A 20,107-nucleotide genomic window follows, 5' to 3' on the forward strand; every position below is an offset into this window, starting at 1 on the left:
TTTGATCCCCTGCTGATTTTGTACGTTTGCCCACTGACAAAGACATGATCAGTCTATCATTTTAATGGTAGGTTTATTTGAACAGTGAGAGACAGAATAACAACCAAAAAATCCAGAAAAACGCATGTCAAAAACGTTATAAATTGATTTGCATTTTAATGAGGGAAATAAGTATTTGACCCCTCTGCAAAACATTACTTACTACTTGGTGGCAAAACCCTTGTTGGCAATCACAGAGGTCAGACGTTTATTGTAGTTGGCCACCAGGTTTACACACATCTCAGGAGGGATTTTGTCCCACTCCTCTTTGCAGATCTTCTCCAAGTCGTTAAGGTTTCGAGGCTGACGTTTGGCAACTCGAACCTTCAGCTCCCTCCACAGATTTTCTATGGGATTAAGGTCTGGAGACTGGCTAGGCCACTCCAGGACCTTAATGTGCTTCTTCTTGAGCCACTCCTTTGTTGCCTTGGCCGTGTGTTTTGGGTCATTGTCATGCTGGAATACCCATCCACGACCCATTTTCAATGCCCTGGCTGAGGGAAGGAGGTTCTCACCCAAGATTTGACGGTACATGGCCCGTCCATCGTCCCTTTGATGTGGTGAAGTTGTCCTGTCCCCTTAGCAGAAAAACACCCCAAAGCATAATGTTTCCACCTCGATGTTTGACGGTGGGGATGGTGTTCTTGGGGTCATAGGCAGCATTCCTCCTCCTCCAAACACGGCGAGTTGAGTTGATGCCAAAGAGCTCGATTTTGGTCTCATCTGACCACAACACTTTCACCCAGGTCTCCTCTAAATCATTCAGATGTTCATTGGCAAACTTCAGACGGGCCTGTATATGTGCTTTCTTGAGCAGGGGGACCTTGCGGGCGCTGCAGGATTTCAGTCCTTCACGGCGTAGTGTGTTACCAATTGTTTTCTTGGTGACTATGGTCCCAGCTGCCTTGAGATCATTGACAAGATCCTCCTGTGTAGTTCTGGGCTGATTCCTCACCGTTCTCATGATCATTGCAACTCCACGAGGTGAGATCTTGCATGGAGCCCCAGGCCGAGGGACATTGACAGTTCTTTTGTGTTTCTTCCATTTGCGAATAATCGCACCAACTGTTGTCACCTTCTCACCAAGCTGCTTGGCGATGGTCTTGTAGCCCATTCCAGCCTTGTGTAGGTCTACAATCTTGTCACTGACATCCTTGGAGAGCTCTTTGGTCTTGGCCATGGTGGAGAGTTTGGAATCTGATTGATTGATTGCTTCTGTGGACAGGTGTCTTTTATACAGGGAACAAGCTGAGATTAGGAGCATTCCCTTTAAGAGTGTGCTCCTAATCTCAGCTCGTTACCTGTATAAAAGACACCTGGGAGACAGACATCTTTCTGATTGAGAGGGGGTCAAATACTTATTTCCCTCATTAAAATGCAAATCAATTTATAACATTTTTGACATGCGTTTTTCTGGATTTTTTGGTTGTTATTCTGTCTCTCACTGTTCAAATAAACCTAGCATTAAAATGATAGACTAATCATTTCTTTGTCAGTGAGCAAACGTACAAAATCAGCAGGGGATCAAATACTTTTTTCCCACACTGTAGCTAGACTAGAGAAAGGAGCGCAGTATGGTGTCTATATTACAGTAAAGGAGTGTATTGGTTCATAGCTGTGGTGTCTGAATGTGTGTCTGTCTCTCTCTAAGTGAAGTTCTGTCTGTATGTGTGTGTTTTTGTGTGTGTTTGTCTCAGTGCAGACAAATCAAATCAAATGTTATACAACAGATGTAGACTTTACCATGAAATGCTTACTTACCAGCACTTTCCCAACAATGCAGAGTTAAAAACTAAGAAAGCAAAAAGGAAAAATTAACACAATAAAATAACAATATCAAGGCAGGTAGCTTAGTGGTTAAGAGCGTTGTGCCAGTAACCGAAAGGTCTCTGGTTCTAATCCCCGAGCCGACTAGGTGAAAAATCTGTCAATGTGCCCTTGAGCAAGGCACTTAACCCTAATTGCTCCTGTAAGTCGCTCTGGATAAGAGCGTCTGCTAAAATGACTAAAATGTAAAATATACAAGGAGTACCGGTACCGAGTCAATGTGCAGGTGTACGAGGTAGTTGAGGTAATATGTACATGTAGATAGGGGTAAAAGTGACTAGGCAATCAGGATATATAATAAACAGAGTAGCAACAGCGTATGTGAAGAGTGTGAAAGAATGTGAAAGTGTGTCTATGTTTGAGTGTTTGTGTGTGGCATTAATATGCGTGTGTTTTTCGTGTGGGAGCGTATGTGTAGTATGTGTGATTGTGTGGGTAGAGTCCAGTGATTGTGCATAGAGCCGGTGCAAGAGAGTCAGTGCAAATAAAAAGTGGGTCAATGCAAATAGTCAGGGTAGCGATTTGGTCTCTGACCTCCTCCCTATAGGATGTCTCATTGCCGTCGGTGATCAGTCCTACCACTGTCATGTCGTCTGCAAACTTAATGATGGTGTTGGAGTCATGCGCGGCCACGCAGTTGTGGGTGAACAGGGAGTACAGGAGGGGACTAAGCACACACCCCGAGGGGCCTCCGTGTTGAGGGTCAGCGTGGCGGATGTGTTGTTGCCAACCCTCACCACCTGGGGGCAGCCTGTTAGGAAGTCCAGGATCCAGTTGCAGAGGGTGGTGTTCAGTCCCAGGGTGTTTAGCATAGTGATGAACTTGGAGGGCACTATTGTGTTGAACTCCGAGCTGTAGTCAATGAACAGCATTCTCACATAGGTGTTCCTTTTGTCCAGGTGGGAAAGGGTAGTGTGGAGTGCACTAGAGATCGTTTCATCTGTGGATCTGTTGGAGTGGTATGCAAATTGGAGTTTGTCCTGGGTGTCTGGGATGATGGTGTTGATGTGAGCCATGACCAGCCCCTCAAAGCATTTCATGGCTACAGATGTGAGTGCTACAGGGCGATAGTCATTTAGACAGGTTACCTTGGCGTTCTTGAGCACAGTGACTATGGTGATCTGCTTGAAACATGTAGGTATTACAGACTCGGTCAGGGAGAGGTTGAAAATGTCAGTGAAGACACTTGCCAGCTGGTCAGCACATGCTCTGAGTATGTGTCCTGGTAATCCATCTGGCCCTGCGGCCTTGTGGATGTTAACCTGTTTAAAGGTCTTACTCACATCGGCTATGGAGAGCGTGATCACACAGTTGTCCGGAACAGCTGGTGCTGTCATGCATGGTTCAGTGTTGCTAGCCTCGAAGCGAGCATCGAAGGCATTTAGCTCGTCTGGTAGGCTTGCGTCACTGGGCAGCTCGCTGGTTTTCCCTTTGTAATACGTGATAGTTTGCAAGCCCTGCCACATCCGACGAGCGTCAGCGCCAGTGTAGTAGGATCAGTCTTAGTCCTGTATTGACGCTTGCCTGTTTGACGGTTCGTCAGAGGGCATAGTGGGATTTCTTAGAAGTGTCCATGTCCCGCTCCTTGAAAGCGGCATATCTAGCCTTTAACTCATTGTGGATGTTGCCTGTAATCCATGGCTTCTGGTTGAGATATGTACTTACGGTCACTGTGGGGATGACGTCGTCTAATCACTTATTCATGAAGCCAGTGATGTTGTAAACTCCTCAATGCCATCGGATGAATCCCGGAACATATTCCAGTCTGTGCTAGAGAAACAGTCCTGTAGATTAGACTTGTCCGAATGTTTGTGTCTCCCTCAGTGCAGACCTAGGTCTAGACTGAATGTGTGTGTGTCTCCCTCAGTTTTTATTTTATTTTACCTTTATTTAACTAGGCAAGTCAGTTAAGAACAAATTCTTATTTACAATGACAGCCTACACCGGCCAAACCCGGACGAAGCTGGGTCAATTGTGCGCCGCCCTATGGGACTCCCAATCACGGCCGGTTGTGATACAGCCTGGAATCGAACCAGGGGGTCTGTAGTGACGCCTCAAGCACTGAGACGCAGTGCCTTAGACCGCTGCGCCACTCAGTGCAGACCTGCATCAGTTAAATAAAGGTTAAATAAAATAAAATACAAAAATCTGAATGCGTGTGTGTGTCCTTCAGTGCAGGCCTGGGTCTAGACTGCATGTGTGTCACTGCATGAAAAGCAGAGTTTCTGGGTGAAGTTGGATCTGCTGTTTCCCATGAAATTGTAGGTGCATGGTCTTGGGTGGGAATTTCCCATGCAAGTGTGTGGATTCCTGCACACTTCCCCTTATCCAGGAACATTTGCGTGATATGGGAATTTCTGGGATAGTAAATAACCAATTATGCAATAACAAGTTTTTGGAAATTTCCAGACTGTGCACGTCACGTAAAACTCTACTTCATGTGTTGGAAGAGAAGCCCAGTGAAAAGAAGCCAACTCTACTTGTCTCCTAATTTATCTGATTTTCAGGTTTGTAACATTTATAAGCATGGTTTTGTTTTCAAAATCTAGAGATAACATGTTTATCTAAAATGTGAGGGGTTTTCTGGTCATTTTGATGTATCATTTAAGTGTTTTGACTGAGTGAAAAACAAGTGAGTTTTTCCAATTAATATGAGCATAACCAAGCTAAGCAGATTGCTATTTCTGTTATAAACGTTTTGGCTCTTAAATGTTAGATTTTTTTTTATACAACGGGTGGCCTATAGTAAGCGTATTTACATGTGTACATATGAACCACACTAATTATATGTATTTTATAAGTTTCCTTGTCATGAAATTCTTATCTAACAGTCGCATGCTAATTGCTAACCACTAACATTAGCTAACTCAGTGCTAGGCGCTAGCTAGCCTACCATTTCACCCTACCAGCTAGCTACTTTTAGCTTAGCTATGTTGTTGTTTGGTAGCTGTTCATGGGTTTTTGTTACATTTTATTTGTTTGTACAATTAGCACTGTATAAAGTTTGGCCGGTGTAGGCCGTCATTGTAAATAAGAATTTGTTCTTAACTGACTTGCCTAGTTAAATAAAGGTAAAATAAATAAAATAGTGATAAACTAACACACTAGCTAGCTAACTAACTAAATAGCTAGCTAGCTTACTAAACCAGTTCAAACCCTGATGCGTCATACATACTAGTGAGACATATCTTTTTGCAAAGGCAATTAAGTAGCTAGTTAAGTAGATTATTCTGGAGATTGTTGAATTGAGTTGTAACATTAACCTACACAAATGTAATACTTTTGCATTCTCTTTTACACACACAGATGTACCTCCCTGCATAATGTATATGTTCTCTAATTCTTAATGAGGGAGATGTCACAGAGCACGGACACGTCACCGGATGTCATCATAGGTATGTTTTCTTTTCACCTAGAATGGTTAAATATTGTACTCAATTTTATCCAAGGTGTTCATTCAAACACTGAAAAAGAGTGAAACTATCAATGGTATATTTAATGCTCTTTATACATACGATAGCAAGGCACTGCACCGGTAGGGTGGCCACCAAAACAACGTCAAATGAACCATGTGCTCGTATCCATTGCAGGTTCTTGTGCCACTTATTATGAGACTGTGAGGAGGGTGTATCTCTCAGGTTTACTTGAGAACATAGAGGACACAATCTTGCAAAAACATGCAAAGAAGGGTCGCCAGAGGAGAACGCAGGTAAGCCTTTTTGTACAAGTAGCTTTTGTGTTACACTTAGTTTATTACCACTGTATTACTCCTGGTCCTTGGAATACAAATGTTATACATGGCCCTATTACATGTTTCAAGTTATATATTTGAGTCTAGAAGAGTGGAATGAAAACAGATGTTGAATTCCACCACCTGCTCTATAGTGGCTACGTGGAATATTTACATTGACCCCCTTATTTTATTCTTATTTATTATATTATTTTGCACTGACTCTCTTGCACAGGCTCAATGTACGCTCACTGGACTACACTCACACATACTACACTGACACTCCAACACAAACACACACACACGGACACACACACAAAACACACACACATGCATATTGACGCCACACACACATGCATTCACATTCCTTCACACTCTTCACATACGCTACTGCTACTCTGTTTATTATCTATGCATAGTCACTTTACCCCTACATACATGTACAGTCGTGGTCAAAAGTTTTGAGAATGACACAAGTATTGGTCTTCACAAAGTTTGCTGCTTCAGTGTTTTTAGATATTTTTGTCAGATGTTACTATGGTATACTGAAGTATAAATACAAGCATTCCATAAGTGTGAAAGGCTTTTATTGACAATTACATTTAGTTTATGCAAAGAGTCAATATTTGCAGTGTTGACCCTTATTTTTCAAGACCTCTGCAATCTGCCCTGGCATGCTGTCAATTAACTTCTGGGCCACTTCCTGACTGATGGCAGCCCATTCTTGCATAATCAATGTTTGTCAGAATTTGTGGGGTTTTGTTTGTCCACCCGCCTCTTGAGGATTGACCACAAGTTCTCAATGGGATTAAGGTCTGGGGAGTTTCCTGGCCATGGACACAAAATGTCGATGTTTTGTTCCCCGAGCCACTTAGTTTTCACTTTTGCCTTATGGCAAGGTGCTCCATCATGCTGGAAAAGGCATTGTTCGTCACCAAACTGTTCTTGGATGGTTGGGAGAAGTTGCTCTCGGAGGATGTGTTGGTACCATTCTTTAGTCATGGCTGTGTTCTTAGGCAAAATTGTGAGTGAGCCCACTCCCTTGGCTGAGAAGAAACCCCACACATGAATGGTCTCAGGATGCTTTACTGTTGGCATGACACAGGACTGATGGTAGCGCTCACCTTGTCTTCTCCGGACAAGGTGTTTTCCGGATGCCCCAAACAATCGAAAAGGGGATTCATCAGAGAAAATGACTTTATCCCAGTCCTCAGCAGTCCAATCCCTTTACCTTTTGCAAAATATCAGTCTGTCCCTGATGTTTTTCCTGGAGAGAAGTGGCTTCCTCGCTGCCCTTCTTGACACCAGGCCATCCTCCAAAAGTCTTTGCCTCACTGTGTGTGCAGATGCACTCACACCTGCATGCTGCCATTCCTGAGCAAGCTCTGCACTGGTGGTGCCCCGATCCCGCAGCTGAATCAACTTTAGGAGACGGTCCTGGCGCTTGCTGGACTTTCTTGGGCGCCCTGAAGCCTTCTTCACAACAATTGAACCTCTCTCTTCCTGAAGTTCTTGATGATCCGATAAATGGTTGATTTAGGTGCAATCTTACTAGCAGCAATATCCTTGCCTGTGAAGCCGTTTTTGTGCAAAGCAATGATGACGGCACGTGTTTCCTTGCAGGTAACCATGGTTAACAGAGGAAGAACAATGATTTCAGGCACCACCTTCCTTTTAAAGCTTCCAGTCTGTTATTCTAACTCAATCAGCATGATAGAGCGATCTCCAGCCTTGTCCTCGTCAACACTTTCACCTGTGTTAACGAGAGAATCACTGACATGATGTCAGGTGGTCCTTTTGTGGCAGGGCTGAAATGCAGTGGAAATGTTTTTTTGGGATGAAGTTTATTTTCATGGCAAAGAGGGATCACTCTTCATAACATTCTGGAGTATATGCAAACTGCCATCATAAAAACTGAGGCAGCAGACTTTGTGAAAATTAATATTTGTGTCATTCTCAAAACTTTTGACCACGACTGTACATATTACCTCAATTACCTCGACTAACCCGTACCCTCGTAATTGTTATTTTATTGTAATTGTTATTTAATTTTTACTTTTTTTGAAAACTGTGCATTGTTGGTTAAGGGCTCGTAATTAAGCATTTCATGGTAAGGTCTACATCTGTTTTATTTGGTGCATGTGACAAATACAATTTGATTTGATTTGAGACTGATGCATTTGTTTACTGTGTTGTATTGTCCTATTTGTTTTTTGCTTCTATGTGCATGGTCGAGAATGCTTGCAGAGGATGAGAGAGACATTTGGATAGGAGTTCATGTTGACCTGAGGAGCGATGAGGAGGATGCCCTGCAAAACGACAAACCAGTGTGGCTTTGTCAAGAACTACAGAGACGCTTGGAGAGGGACCAGAGCACCTTGGCGAGCCACACCACACGGCTCATGTCTGGGGAGTTTTTTTCAAGGCAACCTAGATCCCACGGACCCCTCAACCCTCAACACTATAGCAATACAGTAACCCCAATGGAGGCTCGCCATGGGCCAAGCTGGATGACTCCTGTCAGTACTAGTTGATCTTTAAATTTGGAATATTCCTCTATCTGAGGTATGCCCCCCCCCCACACCCCCCACGAATACTGGCAGGAGTCAACCAGCTTGGCCCAGGTCGAGCCTCAATGGGGTTTACTTTAGTTTCAGGCCCTGCTTAGCAGAAATGCATATACTATTACCTGCTTTCTCCTGCTCTACTGAAATAAAGTGATTAAGTGGATTTGTGTGTTTTTTTCAAGGAACTAACAGATGTTTTAGTATAGGGATGTTGTGAGGTGCTGGAAAAACCTTGATAGTGGTGCTTGAATTTTACTTCTGAAAAGGTGTAGGAACCCTGATGTGATATTAATAATACAAATAATTAAAAGTCATTCATTCATAATTCACTGTAATTCATTCATTCATTTAAAAATGTATTGTGTTTTTAATATACAGTGGGGAGAACAAGTATTTGATACACTGCCGATTTTGCAGGTTTTCCTACTTACAAAGCATGTAGAGGTCTGTAATTTTTTAATCATAGGTACACTTCAACTGTGAGAGACGGAATCTAAAACGAAAATCCAGAAAATCACATTGTATGATTTTTAAGTAATTAATTTGCATTTTATTGCATGACAAAAGTATTTGATCACCTACCAACCAGGAAGAATTCCGGCTCTCACAGACCTGTTAGTTTTTCTTTAAGAAGCCCTCCTGTTCTCCATTCATTACCTGTATTAACTGCACCTGTTTGAACTCGTTACCTGTATAAAAGACACCTGTCCACACACTCAATCAAACAGACTCCAACCTCTCCACAATGGCCAAGACCAGAGAGCTGTGTAAGGACATCAGGAATAAAATTGTAGACCTGCACAAGGCTGGGATGGGCTACAGGACAATAGGCAAGCAGCTTGGTGAGAAGGCAACAACTGTTGGCGCAATTATTAGAAAATGGAAGAAGTTCAAGATGACGGTCAATCACCCTCGGTCTGGGGCTCCTTGCAAGATCTCACCCCGTGGGGCATCAATGATCATGAGGAAGGTGAGGGATCAGCCCAGAACTATACGGCAGGACCTGGTCAATGACCTGAAGAGAGCTGGGACCACAGTCTCAAAGAAAACCATTAGTAACACACTACGCCGTCATGGATTAAAATCCTGCAGCGCACGCAAGGTCCCCCTGCTCAAGCCAGCGCATGTCCAGGCCCGTCTGAAGTTTGCCAATGACCATCTGGATGATCCAGAGGAGGAATGGGAGAAGGTCATGTGGTCTGATGAGACAAAAAATTGAGCTTTTTGGTCTAAACTCCACTCGCCGTGTTTGGAGGAAGAAGAAGGATGAGTACAACCCCAAGAACACCATCCCAACCGTGAAGCATGGAGGTGGAAACATCATTCTTTGGGGATGCTTTTCTGCAAAGGGGACAGGACAACTGCACCGTATTGAGGGGAGGATGGATGGGGCCATGTATCGCGAGATCTTGGCCAACAACCTCCTTCCCTCAGTAAGAGCATTGAAGATGGGTCGTGGCTGGCTCTTCCAGCATGACAACGACCCGAAACACACAGCCAGGGCAACTAAGGAGTGGCTCCGTAAGAAGCATCTCAAGGTCCTGGAGTGGCCTAGCCAGTCTCCAGACCTGAACCCAATAGAACATAATTGCAAATAAAGGTTTCTGTACCAAAATGTTAAGTTCAGCTTTTCTGATGTATCAAATACTTATGTCATGCAATAAAATGCAAATTAATTACTTAAAAATCATACAATGTGATTTTCTGGATTTTTGTTTTAGATTCCGTCTCTCACAGTTGAAGTGTACCTATGATAAAAATTACAGACCTCTACATGCTTTGTAAGTAGGAAAATCTGCAAAATCGGCAGTGTATCAAATACTTGTTCTCCCCACTGTACCAGTCAAATCAAATCTTTACTTTACTGTGAAATACTTGCTTACGAGCTCTTCTCAACGATGCAGAATATATTTTTTAAATATATTATATATAGGAACACAGGAGAAATAAAATACACAATAATTAAGCTATATACAGGGAGTACCAGTACAGATCAATGTGCAGGGGTACAAGGTATTTGAGGTAGATATGTACATCAAGGCAGGGTAAAGTAACTATATAACGTAACTATAAGATAATAAGAAGAACAAACTAAGGCAAGCTAGCAATGACTAGTATTAGCATTCAGTAGGGAGAATAAGCATGTGCAACCTTGAGCAAGTTGACGATTATTTACTGACATTTATGGGAGAGATTGGGCGGACGTGGACAGAGATTTAGTGCAACTGACGTCAAAGGCGATTTACTGAACCGTTTCCGGACATATACATGTCCGTGCACTGGAGTGTTCGACCTGTAAATGTGCCTTTTCATGCAGTGTGTGTGTGTCTCCCTCAGTGCAACCTGGGTCTAGACTGAATGTGTGTGTGTCTCCCTCAGTGCAGACCTGGGTCTAGACCACTTTGCCATGAGAAGGTTCTACAACGACAAAGTATCCTCCCTGATGACTCCCTCGCAGAAACGGTAAGAAACCACCCCACACACAGCAAATCTGATTGGTTGACTTCAAGTTCACAGAAGCTCCTCTGCACAACAGATGAATATAGTTCAAAGGTCAACTCTCTGGTCATCAGTGAGCTTCAGATGTGGCCTTCTGGCTGAGGGCTTCCTTGTTCTGATTTTTTACCTGATATTACAGCGGTCAGGTGTCAGACTTGGGAGGTCAATCACTTGACATACAACTCTCTCTCTCTCTCTCTAGGTATGTGTGGATGTTCAGCAGTCTGCTGAAGGGAGTGATGAAGATGGATCCCTCTCCTCTCTTCCTCCTTTGTGTGGTTCTTCACGGCGTGCCCAACATCAACTCTGAGGGAGGTTAGAAACACAGATAGAAACACCATACTACACCTCTCACATCACAGTGATACACACTGTTCTCAGATATACATTTTATGATGCACTACTGAATTAGCGCTGTATATTTCCTGTTTGTGTTGTCTCCAGGATGTCGTCTGTTCCTGAGAGTGTACCAGAGCCTGCAGGCCGTTTGCACTTCAGCAGTCTAGTGAGATACCATACTCGTTCACACTTCATTTGATGCTCTACAGATGGTCATACTATCAACAAACTATCTGTTGAAAAGCAACTGCTTGCTAAGGTTACGGTTACACTCTTAAAGAAAAAGGTGTTATCTAGAAACTTAAAGGATTCCTTAGCTGTCCCCATAGGATAACACTTTGAAGAACCCTTTTGAGTTCCATGTAGAACCCTTTACACAGAGGGTTCTACATGGAACCCAAAAGAGTTCTACCTGGAACCAAAAAGAGTTCTACCTGGAGCCAAAAATAGTTATCCTATTCCAGCGGGGACCCCATTCTTTACACCAGAATTTCTGGGGACCCAATCTTTTGCCCAAATCTAATGTCACAACCTTAAAATCTGTAAATTTAGATTTTTACATCAACAAATAACATTTTACATTTACATTTTATTCATTTAGTAGACGCTCTTATCCAGAGCGACTTACAGTTAGTGAGTGCATACATTTTCATATTGGCCCCCCGTGGGAAACGAACCCACAACCCTGGCGTTGCAAGCTCCATGGTCTACCAACTGAGCTACAGGGGACTAAATTCATTGTATTTTCATCTCTTATCAAAATGGAAAGAAACCAATAAATACATTTACCAATACATTTTCTTTTTTTAATGATCTTTCTCAAACACTTTGTATATTGTCCCATACAATAATCTGTACTCTTAATTTTTTCTTCATAAAAATACAATAAGAAATAATAATAATTGGCGACCCCACTGCAATTCCCTTTGCCCCCGACTTTGAATACCACTGTCTTATGGGGACAGCTGCAGAACCCTTTTGGAACCCTTTTTCCCCCCTAAAATTGTAGTGTTAGGGTTAGGTTTAGAATAAGGGTAAGTGTTAAGGTTAGGGCTAGAGTTACTTTAAGGGTTAAGGTTAGGGTTAGGGTTAGTAGATAGTTGTTGAAATATTACTAATAGTCTGTAGATAGTCTGTAGAGCATCTACAGATGGACTATGGAAATAAAGCGTTACCATGGTAATAATATGTGTACGAAAAAGTATGAAAATGTATCCACTCACTTAAGTCGCTCTGGATAAGAGTGTCTGCTAAATGACTAAAATGTAAATGTAAATGTCTGTTTACTTTTTCTGTGTGTGTTTATATCTGCCACAGTCACGTCCGTGCAGTACAGACAGACAGGGTTTACTTTGTACTGCAACCAGCTCAACTGCTGAAGGGAGACATAATGGTAGGTATAATCACACTCATATACAGTCCCTGCACTTTTAAAATCCGGAGTTTAATGTAATGTTATACAAAGCTCAGTGGTCTGGGATGACTGTATGAACCTTATAGACAGCCAGGTGAGGTAACTGTCTGTGTCTGCTGTGTGTGGTTCAGGTGGTGTGTTATGGTGAAAACCACCAGACAGCCAGCCGAGAGGTCATCTTCAGGCTCCAGTTTCACACTGGCATTATCCACAGACACAACCTGCTATTCCCCAAGGAAGACCTTGACACAGCTTATATAGGTACAGTACTGGGAAGCCTAATACAATGAATGACTACTCTCTCTCTCTCTCTCTCTCTCTCTCTCTCTTTCTCTCTCTCTCTCTCTCTCTCTCTCTCTCTCTCTCTCTCTCTCTCTCTCTCTCTCTCTGTAAATTTTGTCACAGGCTAACCTTGGTCCAATCACCAGGTGATGAGTGCAGGTGTGAAATACACACAAAAGCAAAAACATGCATGTTTTACGCATGCACACACACAGATAGTGATGGATGTTCAACTTTCCTCCTTTTTCCAGATCCCAGGTTTCCAGACAATGGGAAAGTTGAGTTGGTGTTCTCTGAAAGTCCTGAGAAGATGCCAGGTAATTCACGGCCGTCATCGTAGTTAGGCATAATCCTAATCTCCCCCTCAAACCACCATTGGTCCAACGAACACACACCTGGACCACAACTACAGCTGGTGTGGCTGACTAACAGCCCCTGCCAACCCCGTCACCCTGCAGTCACACATCTTGTAAGGGCTATTGCAAAGTTCCAATTCACCACAATGTATGAGTGATGCAAACTGTTTTTGACACGCTAATGAGGTAATGTCCAGACTTAGATATGGTTGGGTGATGTTCCCGTTTAATTAATAAAATAATATGAAGACAGATTAAACTTGATGATTTACCATGGTTGTGATGATTTGTGGTTGAGTAATCCGGGTTAAAGGCAATCTTGTGAATAGCGGTAAAAACCATGTGAACCACCTGTTCACCCATGCATGACTACTACATGGTTACCTGTGACCTTATACACCTGAGCCACCACCTGACCCATAACCTCAGTGAGACTGCTCTCTAGTGGTGAGAACTGACAGCCCAAAACAGACAAACTAGACAAACATATACCCTATCAAAATAGCTCTTACACATCCTATCTGTTGCCGTCACCTCCCTTCACCCTGCAGTCACACATCCTGTCAGCTGCCGTCACAACAGAACAGAACAGAGCAGAACAGAGCAGAACAGAACAGAACAGAGCAGAACAGACAAATATCATGACTCACTCACAAATCAAAACCAATCCTTCTGAAACCACCTGTTCATTTAGAGTCTGAACAGACACACAGACATGTCTGTTTCCAGTTTTCACAATAGGTGTGTGTGAGCAGAAATTGTGCAAGAAGGTTTGACCAAAGCTACCTGTGCCTCCTTGCTTGTTCCAGAAGGGGGCAGTATTCAGCACACTGTAGAGATGGAATGGCTCTATCCTCTCGGGGCTAGTATATTCCTGTGGGGCTGAAGGCGATAGCTCAGTAACACACACACACACACACACACACACACACACACACACACACACACACACACACACACACACACACACACACACACACACACACACACACACACGCACACACACAGACACACAGTCAGACAGACAGACAGACAGACAGACAGACAGACAGACAGACAGACAGACAGACAGACAGACAGACAGACAGACACACTCTGCTCCACTAAAGCTCTGTAACTGTAACACACACACACACACACACACCTCTGTAACACACACACACACCTCTGTAACACACACACCTCAGTAACACACACACACACCTCTGTAACACACACACCTCTGTAACACGCACACACACACACACACACACACACACACACACACACACACACACACACACACACACACACACACACACACACACACACACACACCTCTGTAACACACACACACACACACACACACACACACACACACACACACACACACACACACCTCTGTAACACACACACCTCTGTAACACACACACCTCTGTAACACACACACCTCTGTAACACACACACCTCTGTAACACACTCTCTGCTCCACTCAACAGGAAACAATAAAGGCTCTTATCACACACACATCACCCAGGAATGCAGATCCCAGATACAGGCAAAGAAACAGACAGAGCAGAACTGCACAGAGCTCAAGATTCAGCCATCCATACACATAAACACATCCCACTTTGCACACTCACACACTCAATCACACACACATGCACGTGCACACACAAACCAAAAAAAATAAAATCTGAAAGAATTCGTATTTTCCTAATTTGCTACAATATTTTGAAAGTAAATAAACAAAAATTGTCCTCTACAGGGATCATCTGATGTTGTTATAGAGTATATGTGTGTTCCTTGACAATGCTGGACTGTTGTGCAACAAACCCATGACAGAGGTTGTCTCTGTCTTACTCAGTCGCTCTCTCTCGCTCTGTTTAATTGTCTCTATATGGTTGTTGTCATCTGAAGGCAGTGGTCACTGGCAAAACGGACCCTCTGTCATCATGGACTACAATACCTGGGACCCCCTGGTTCGACGGGACTCCTATGAGGACATCTTTCCAGAAGGACTAGGTATTGTAACATCTCTCCAGAAGGACTAGGTATTGTAACATCTCTCCAGAAGGACTAGGTATTGTAACATCTCTCCAGAAGGACTAGGTATTGTAACATCTCTCCTGAAGGACTAGGTATTGTAACATCTCTCCTGAAGGACTAGGTATTGTAACATCTCTCCAGAAGGACTAGGTATTGTAACATCTCTCCCGAAGGACTAGGTATTGTAACATCTCTCCTGAAGGACTAGGTATTGTAACATCTCTCCAGAAGAACTAGGTATTGTAACATCTCTCCAGAAGGACTAGGTATTGTAACATCTCTCCTGAAGGACTAGGTATTGTAACATCTCTCCTGAAGGACTAGGTATTGTAACATCTCTCCAGAAGGACTAGGTATTGTAACATCTCTCCAGAAGGACTAGGTATTGTAACATCTCTCCAGAAGGACTAGGTATTGTAACATCTCTCCTGAAGGACATTCCATTATTTTGGAGTAATTGCTCCCTCTCTCCTTGTCTCTGCTTGCATAGCACTTCATTATTACACAGGATGTCACAGGTAAGCGTTACGTTTGATGGAGACAGGGGTTCTTGGAGACCCTGGTCATTCTCCGGATCTAACCCTAAACCTTGACCCTAATATCTACTATATTACCTTTTTATAACCACTTTATGGCCACTCTATGTGAAATTCTGATTCATGTCCAATGTGATGATACTGTGGTAAGAATGTAGACGAGGAATGGCTAGCATCCTGTTGTTATGCGATAATGCGAGACACTTCAGTGTTTCCAGGGAATGGAGGGGCGTAGTAGAAAGGTTCTCAGAACACTGGACAGCAGACATGCCACAGCTAGGTATTTAAAGCTGGTTCTTTTTCAAGTGGTTTGTCACTAAGAATTGATGAAAACACATGCACACTTGCACACATACTAACATATGCACACACACACACACACACACACACACACACACACACACACACACACACACACACACACACACACACACACACACACACACACACACACACACACACACACACACACACACACACACACACACACACACACACACTACCCCGGACCAGACAACTGTAACAATCACTACAGCCAGTGATTAAGGTTTGAGTCCCAGCTGTTTTATACCAGGTCTATATCGGCAGCCATGTCATTTAGACAGACCGCGCGTTGGGAAAGCAGTGTGGCAAAGCACCATGCAAACAGTTATAGAAACATATGCATACACACAAACACTCACATGCACACACACAGACACACAGACACACAGACACACAGACACGCAGACACAAACACACACACACACACACACACACACACACACACACACACACACACACACACACACACACACACACACACACTGTATGTTAACAGGTAAACAGACAAACTCACACACAGACATAATGAGGGTGCCAGCCTGTGAGAAATAAAAAAAGAAGAATGTTGTTTTCAACCACAGATGGTTCTGTTTTAACCCCCTTCTCTTTCTTTCTATATCTTAAACTCTATCTCCCCTCCTCTCTCTCTCTCTCTCTCTCACCCTCTCTCCCCCCTCTCTCTTTCTCTCCTTCTCCTTCTCTCTCTCTCTCTCTCTCTCTCTCTCTCTCTCTCTCTCTCTCTCTCTCTCTCTCTCTCTCTCTCTCTCTTCCTCTCTCCCTCTCTCTCTCTCTCTCTTTCTCTCTCTCTCCCCCTCTCACCCTCTCACCCCCCCTCTCTCTCTCTCTCTCTTTCTCCCTCTCTTTCTCTCTCTCTCTTTCTCTCTCTCCCTGTCTCTCTCCAGCTATCTCCCTCTTTTTCTCTCTCTACATATCACCTCTCTCCTTCTCTACCTCTCCCTTCTCACTCTCCATGCTATCTCTCTCTCTCTCTCTCTCTCTCTCTCTCTCTCTCTCTCTCTCTCTCTCTCTCTCTCTCTCTCTCTCTCTCTCTCACTACATATCACTCTCTACATATCACCTCTGTCCTTTACCTTCTCTCTCACGCTCTCTCTCTTGATTCGCTTTTCTCTCCTATGTCTCTCCTCTCCCCCCTTTCTACTTTGTCAGGTTCAAGTTGCAGGTTTCCATCCCGTCCCACTGGAGGTACTGAGAGATAGGGAGAGGAAGGGAAAGAGGGAGAGCGAGAGAGCGAGAGAGCGAGAGAGCGAGAGAGAGAGAGATACACAGAGCAAAGCAGAAGTGTAAGAGTAGGCAATGAGTCGAGCGCAGAAAGAAGAAGTGAGAGAGTTGGAGGGGCAGAAAGGAAAGAATAAGACATAGTGCAAGAGGAGCGGGAGAGAGAGATAGATAGGGGAGAGGAGAGAGAGAGATAGGGGAGAGGAGAGAGAGAGAGAGAGAGAGAGAGAGAGAGAGAGAGAGAGAGAGAGAGAGAGAGAGAGAGAGAGAGAGAGAGAGAGAGAGAGAGAGAGAGAGAGAGCGTAGGGGGACCCAGGGGGGCAGTTAGCACCTTTAGAGAAAGAGAGAAAGAATGTTACTCTCTGCTAGTCTTCCTTTAGCTGCCTGAGAGAAAGAGAGACGGCAGAAGAGGAGAGGAGCTCTACACAAAACCTGGTCTGAACGGTTACCACTCTCTTCTCTCTCTTTATCTTCTCTTTGTCTTCTCTTCTTTCTCGGTCCTTTTCACTCATGTGTTTGTCATCTGTGTTCTCTCCTTCTCTCTCATATTTTGAAGGGAGTGAGGCATTTCTTCCAGATTTAGTGACGATGTAAGTTGATGTGAAGTTGTGTTACAGTTGGTACAGGGAGAATGCTGTAGGTCTAAGTTGTTGTAGTACTGTTTGTATTAGTGAATGTCTGTCGTGTGAGTGATGTTAGTTAGTTGTTTTGTTGGGAGAGGATTTAGTGTCAGTTACAGGGAATAGTTGTGTCTGTGTTGCTGCTTGTTCAATATGTGCTACAGTGATGAGTTAGAAGGCATGTGTGTGTGTGTCTGTGTGTGTCTGTGTGTGTGTCTGTATGTGTGTCTGTTAGACCAGCTGTGAGGCTTTACCATGCATGTCTGGTATTTGAGTATCATAGTCTCACTGGACTGAGGAACTTCACTAAGTATTTATCATTGTGTGTGTTTGTGTGCGTGTGTGAATGTGTGTGCATGCATGTACGTGTGTGTGTGTGTGTGTTTTTGCATGCATGCGTGTGTGTGTGTGTGTAGCTTTGTTATGATCTCCATCTGGACATCATAACGGGTTCAGAAGCACCCACACATGTTGCAGGTTAGCGTGTTATACAGGTAGCTGTGAATCTATAGTGGCTTTATTTTACTGCTCTTTAGGTTCTGCTGGCTGCTGAGGCTGTTTTATGAATGAGACAAGAAATGAATCCTAAATGGCACCCTATTCCCTATATAGTGCACTGCTTTTGACGAGCGTTATATGGGCCCTGGTCAAATGTAATGCACTATATAGGGAATAGGGTGCCATTTGGGATGCAGCCAACGTTTCATTAATGAAAAGTCTGGAAGGAAGGAGACCCCAGCTGTTATAGATCATTAGCTAAGATATCTTTAGGGAATCTAATATCAACATCTAGTGCAATTTTATATCACGTTCTACATGGTTACTGTATCTATACACTCTTAGATAAAAGGGTTCCAAAAGGGTACTTCGGCTGTCCCCATAGGAGAACCCAAAAAGGTTCAACCTGGAACCAACAAAGGGTTCTCCTATGGGGACAGCCAAATAACCCTTTAAGGTTCTAGATAGCACATTTTCTTCTAAGAGTGTATGTATACTACTATACATGTGTTGTTACAGTAAGAGTATGTTATTGTTGCTCTTCAGGGAGGAAATGTCTGTCTCAACAGCTTCCCACAGAGGGAGGAAATGTCTGTCTCAACAGCTTCCCACAGAGGGAGGAAATGTCTGTCTCAACAGCTTCCCACAGAGGGAGGAAATGTCTGTCTCAACAGCTTCCCACAGAGGGAGGAAATGTCTGTCTCAACAGCTTCCCACAGAGGGAGGAAATGTCTGTCTCAACAGCTTCCCACAGAGGGAGGAAATGTCTGTCTCAACGGCTTCCCACAGAGGGAGGAAATGTCTGTCTCAACGGCTTCCCACAGATGGAGGAAATGTCTGTCTCAACAGCTTCCCACAGATGGAGGAAATGTCTGTCTCAACAGCTTCCCACAGAGGAGGAAATGTCTGTCTCAACAGCTTCCCACAGAGGGAGGAAATGTCTGTCTCAACAGCTTCCCACAGATGGAGGAAATGTCTGTCTCAACAGCTTCCCACAGATGGAGGAAATGTCTGTCTCAACAGCTTCCCACAGATGGAGGAAATGTCTGTCTCAACAGCTTCCCACAGAGGGAGGAAATGTCTGTCTCAACAGCTTCCCACAGATGGAGGAAATGTCTGTCTCAACAGCTTCCCACAGATGGAGGAAATATCTGTCTCAACAGCTTCCCACAGATGGAGGAAATGTCTGTCTCAACAGCTTCCCACAGATGGAGGAAATGTCTGTCTCAACAGCTTCCCACAGAGGGAGGAAATGTCTGTCTCAACAGCTTCCCACAGAGGGAGGAAATGTCTGTCTCAACAGCTTTCCACAGATGGAGGAAATGTCTGTCTCAACAGCTTCCCACAGATGGAGGAAATGTCTGTCTCAACAGCTTCCACAGATGGAGGAAATGTCTGTCTCAACAGCTTCCCACAGAGGGAGAAATGTCTGTCTCAACAGCTTCCCACAGAGGGAGGAAATGTCTGTCTCAACAGCTTCCCACAGATGGAGGAAATGTCTGTCTCAACAGCTTCCCACAGAGGGAGGAAATGTCTGTCTCAACAGCTTCCCACAGATGGAGGAAATGTCTGTCTCAACAGCTTCCCACAGATGGAGGAAATGTCTGTCTCAACAGCTTCCCACAGAGGGAGGAAATGTCTGTCTCAACAGCTTCCCACAGATGGAGGAAATGTCTGTCTCAACAGCTTCCCACAGATGGAGGAAATATCTGTCTCAACAGCTTCCCACAGATGGAGGAAATGTCTGTCTCAACAGCTTCCCACAGATGGAGGAAATGTCTGTCTCAACAGCTTCCCACAGATGGAGGAAAT

The 20,107-nt window shown here is 43.9% G+C and overlaps 1 protein-coding gene and 1 long non-coding RNA gene across 3 annotated transcripts in view; both read left to right on the forward strand.

The window, feature by feature from the left end:
• Positions 1 to 20,107, forward strand: part of si:ch211-191a24.3 (tensin-3) — an 86,712-nt gene that overhangs the window by 17,461 nt on the left and 49,144 nt on the right. Inside the window, exons 6-12 of one of the 2 annotated variants that reach the window (XM_041840179.1) lie at positions 10,543 to 10,626; positions 10,865 to 10,977; positions 11,107 to 11,167; positions 12,319 to 12,394; positions 12,547 to 12,676; positions 12,949 to 13,014; positions 14,953 to 15,057. In XM_041840179.1, the coding sequence (XP_041696113.1) occupies positions 10,543 to 10,626; positions 10,865 to 10,977; positions 11,107 to 11,167; positions 12,319 to 12,394; positions 12,547 to 12,676; positions 12,949 to 13,014; positions 14,953 to 15,057 (635 nt within the window). The remainder of the gene's footprint in view (positions 1 to 10,542; positions 10,627 to 10,864; positions 10,978 to 11,106; positions 11,168 to 12,318; positions 12,395 to 12,546; positions 12,677 to 12,948; positions 13,015 to 14,952; positions 15,058 to 20,107) is intronic. The other variant, XM_041840181.1, reaches the window with a different exon arrangement.
• LOC121533869 lies at positions 3,990 to 5,885 on the forward strand. Its single transcript, XR_005994515.2, has 3 exons — positions 3,990 to 4,373; positions 5,173 to 5,261; positions 5,457 to 5,885. It is a non-coding gene; the product is annotated as an uncharacterized LOC121533869 (long non-coding RNA).

Source organism: Coregonus clupeaformis, chromosome 20 (assembly GCF_020615455.1).
Source record: "Coregonus clupeaformis isolate EN_2021a chromosome 20, ASM2061545v1, whole genome shotgun sequence".
In the NCBI taxonomy this organism is placed as follows: Eukaryota; Metazoa; Chordata; class Actinopteri; order Salmoniformes; family Salmonidae; genus Coregonus; species Coregonus clupeaformis.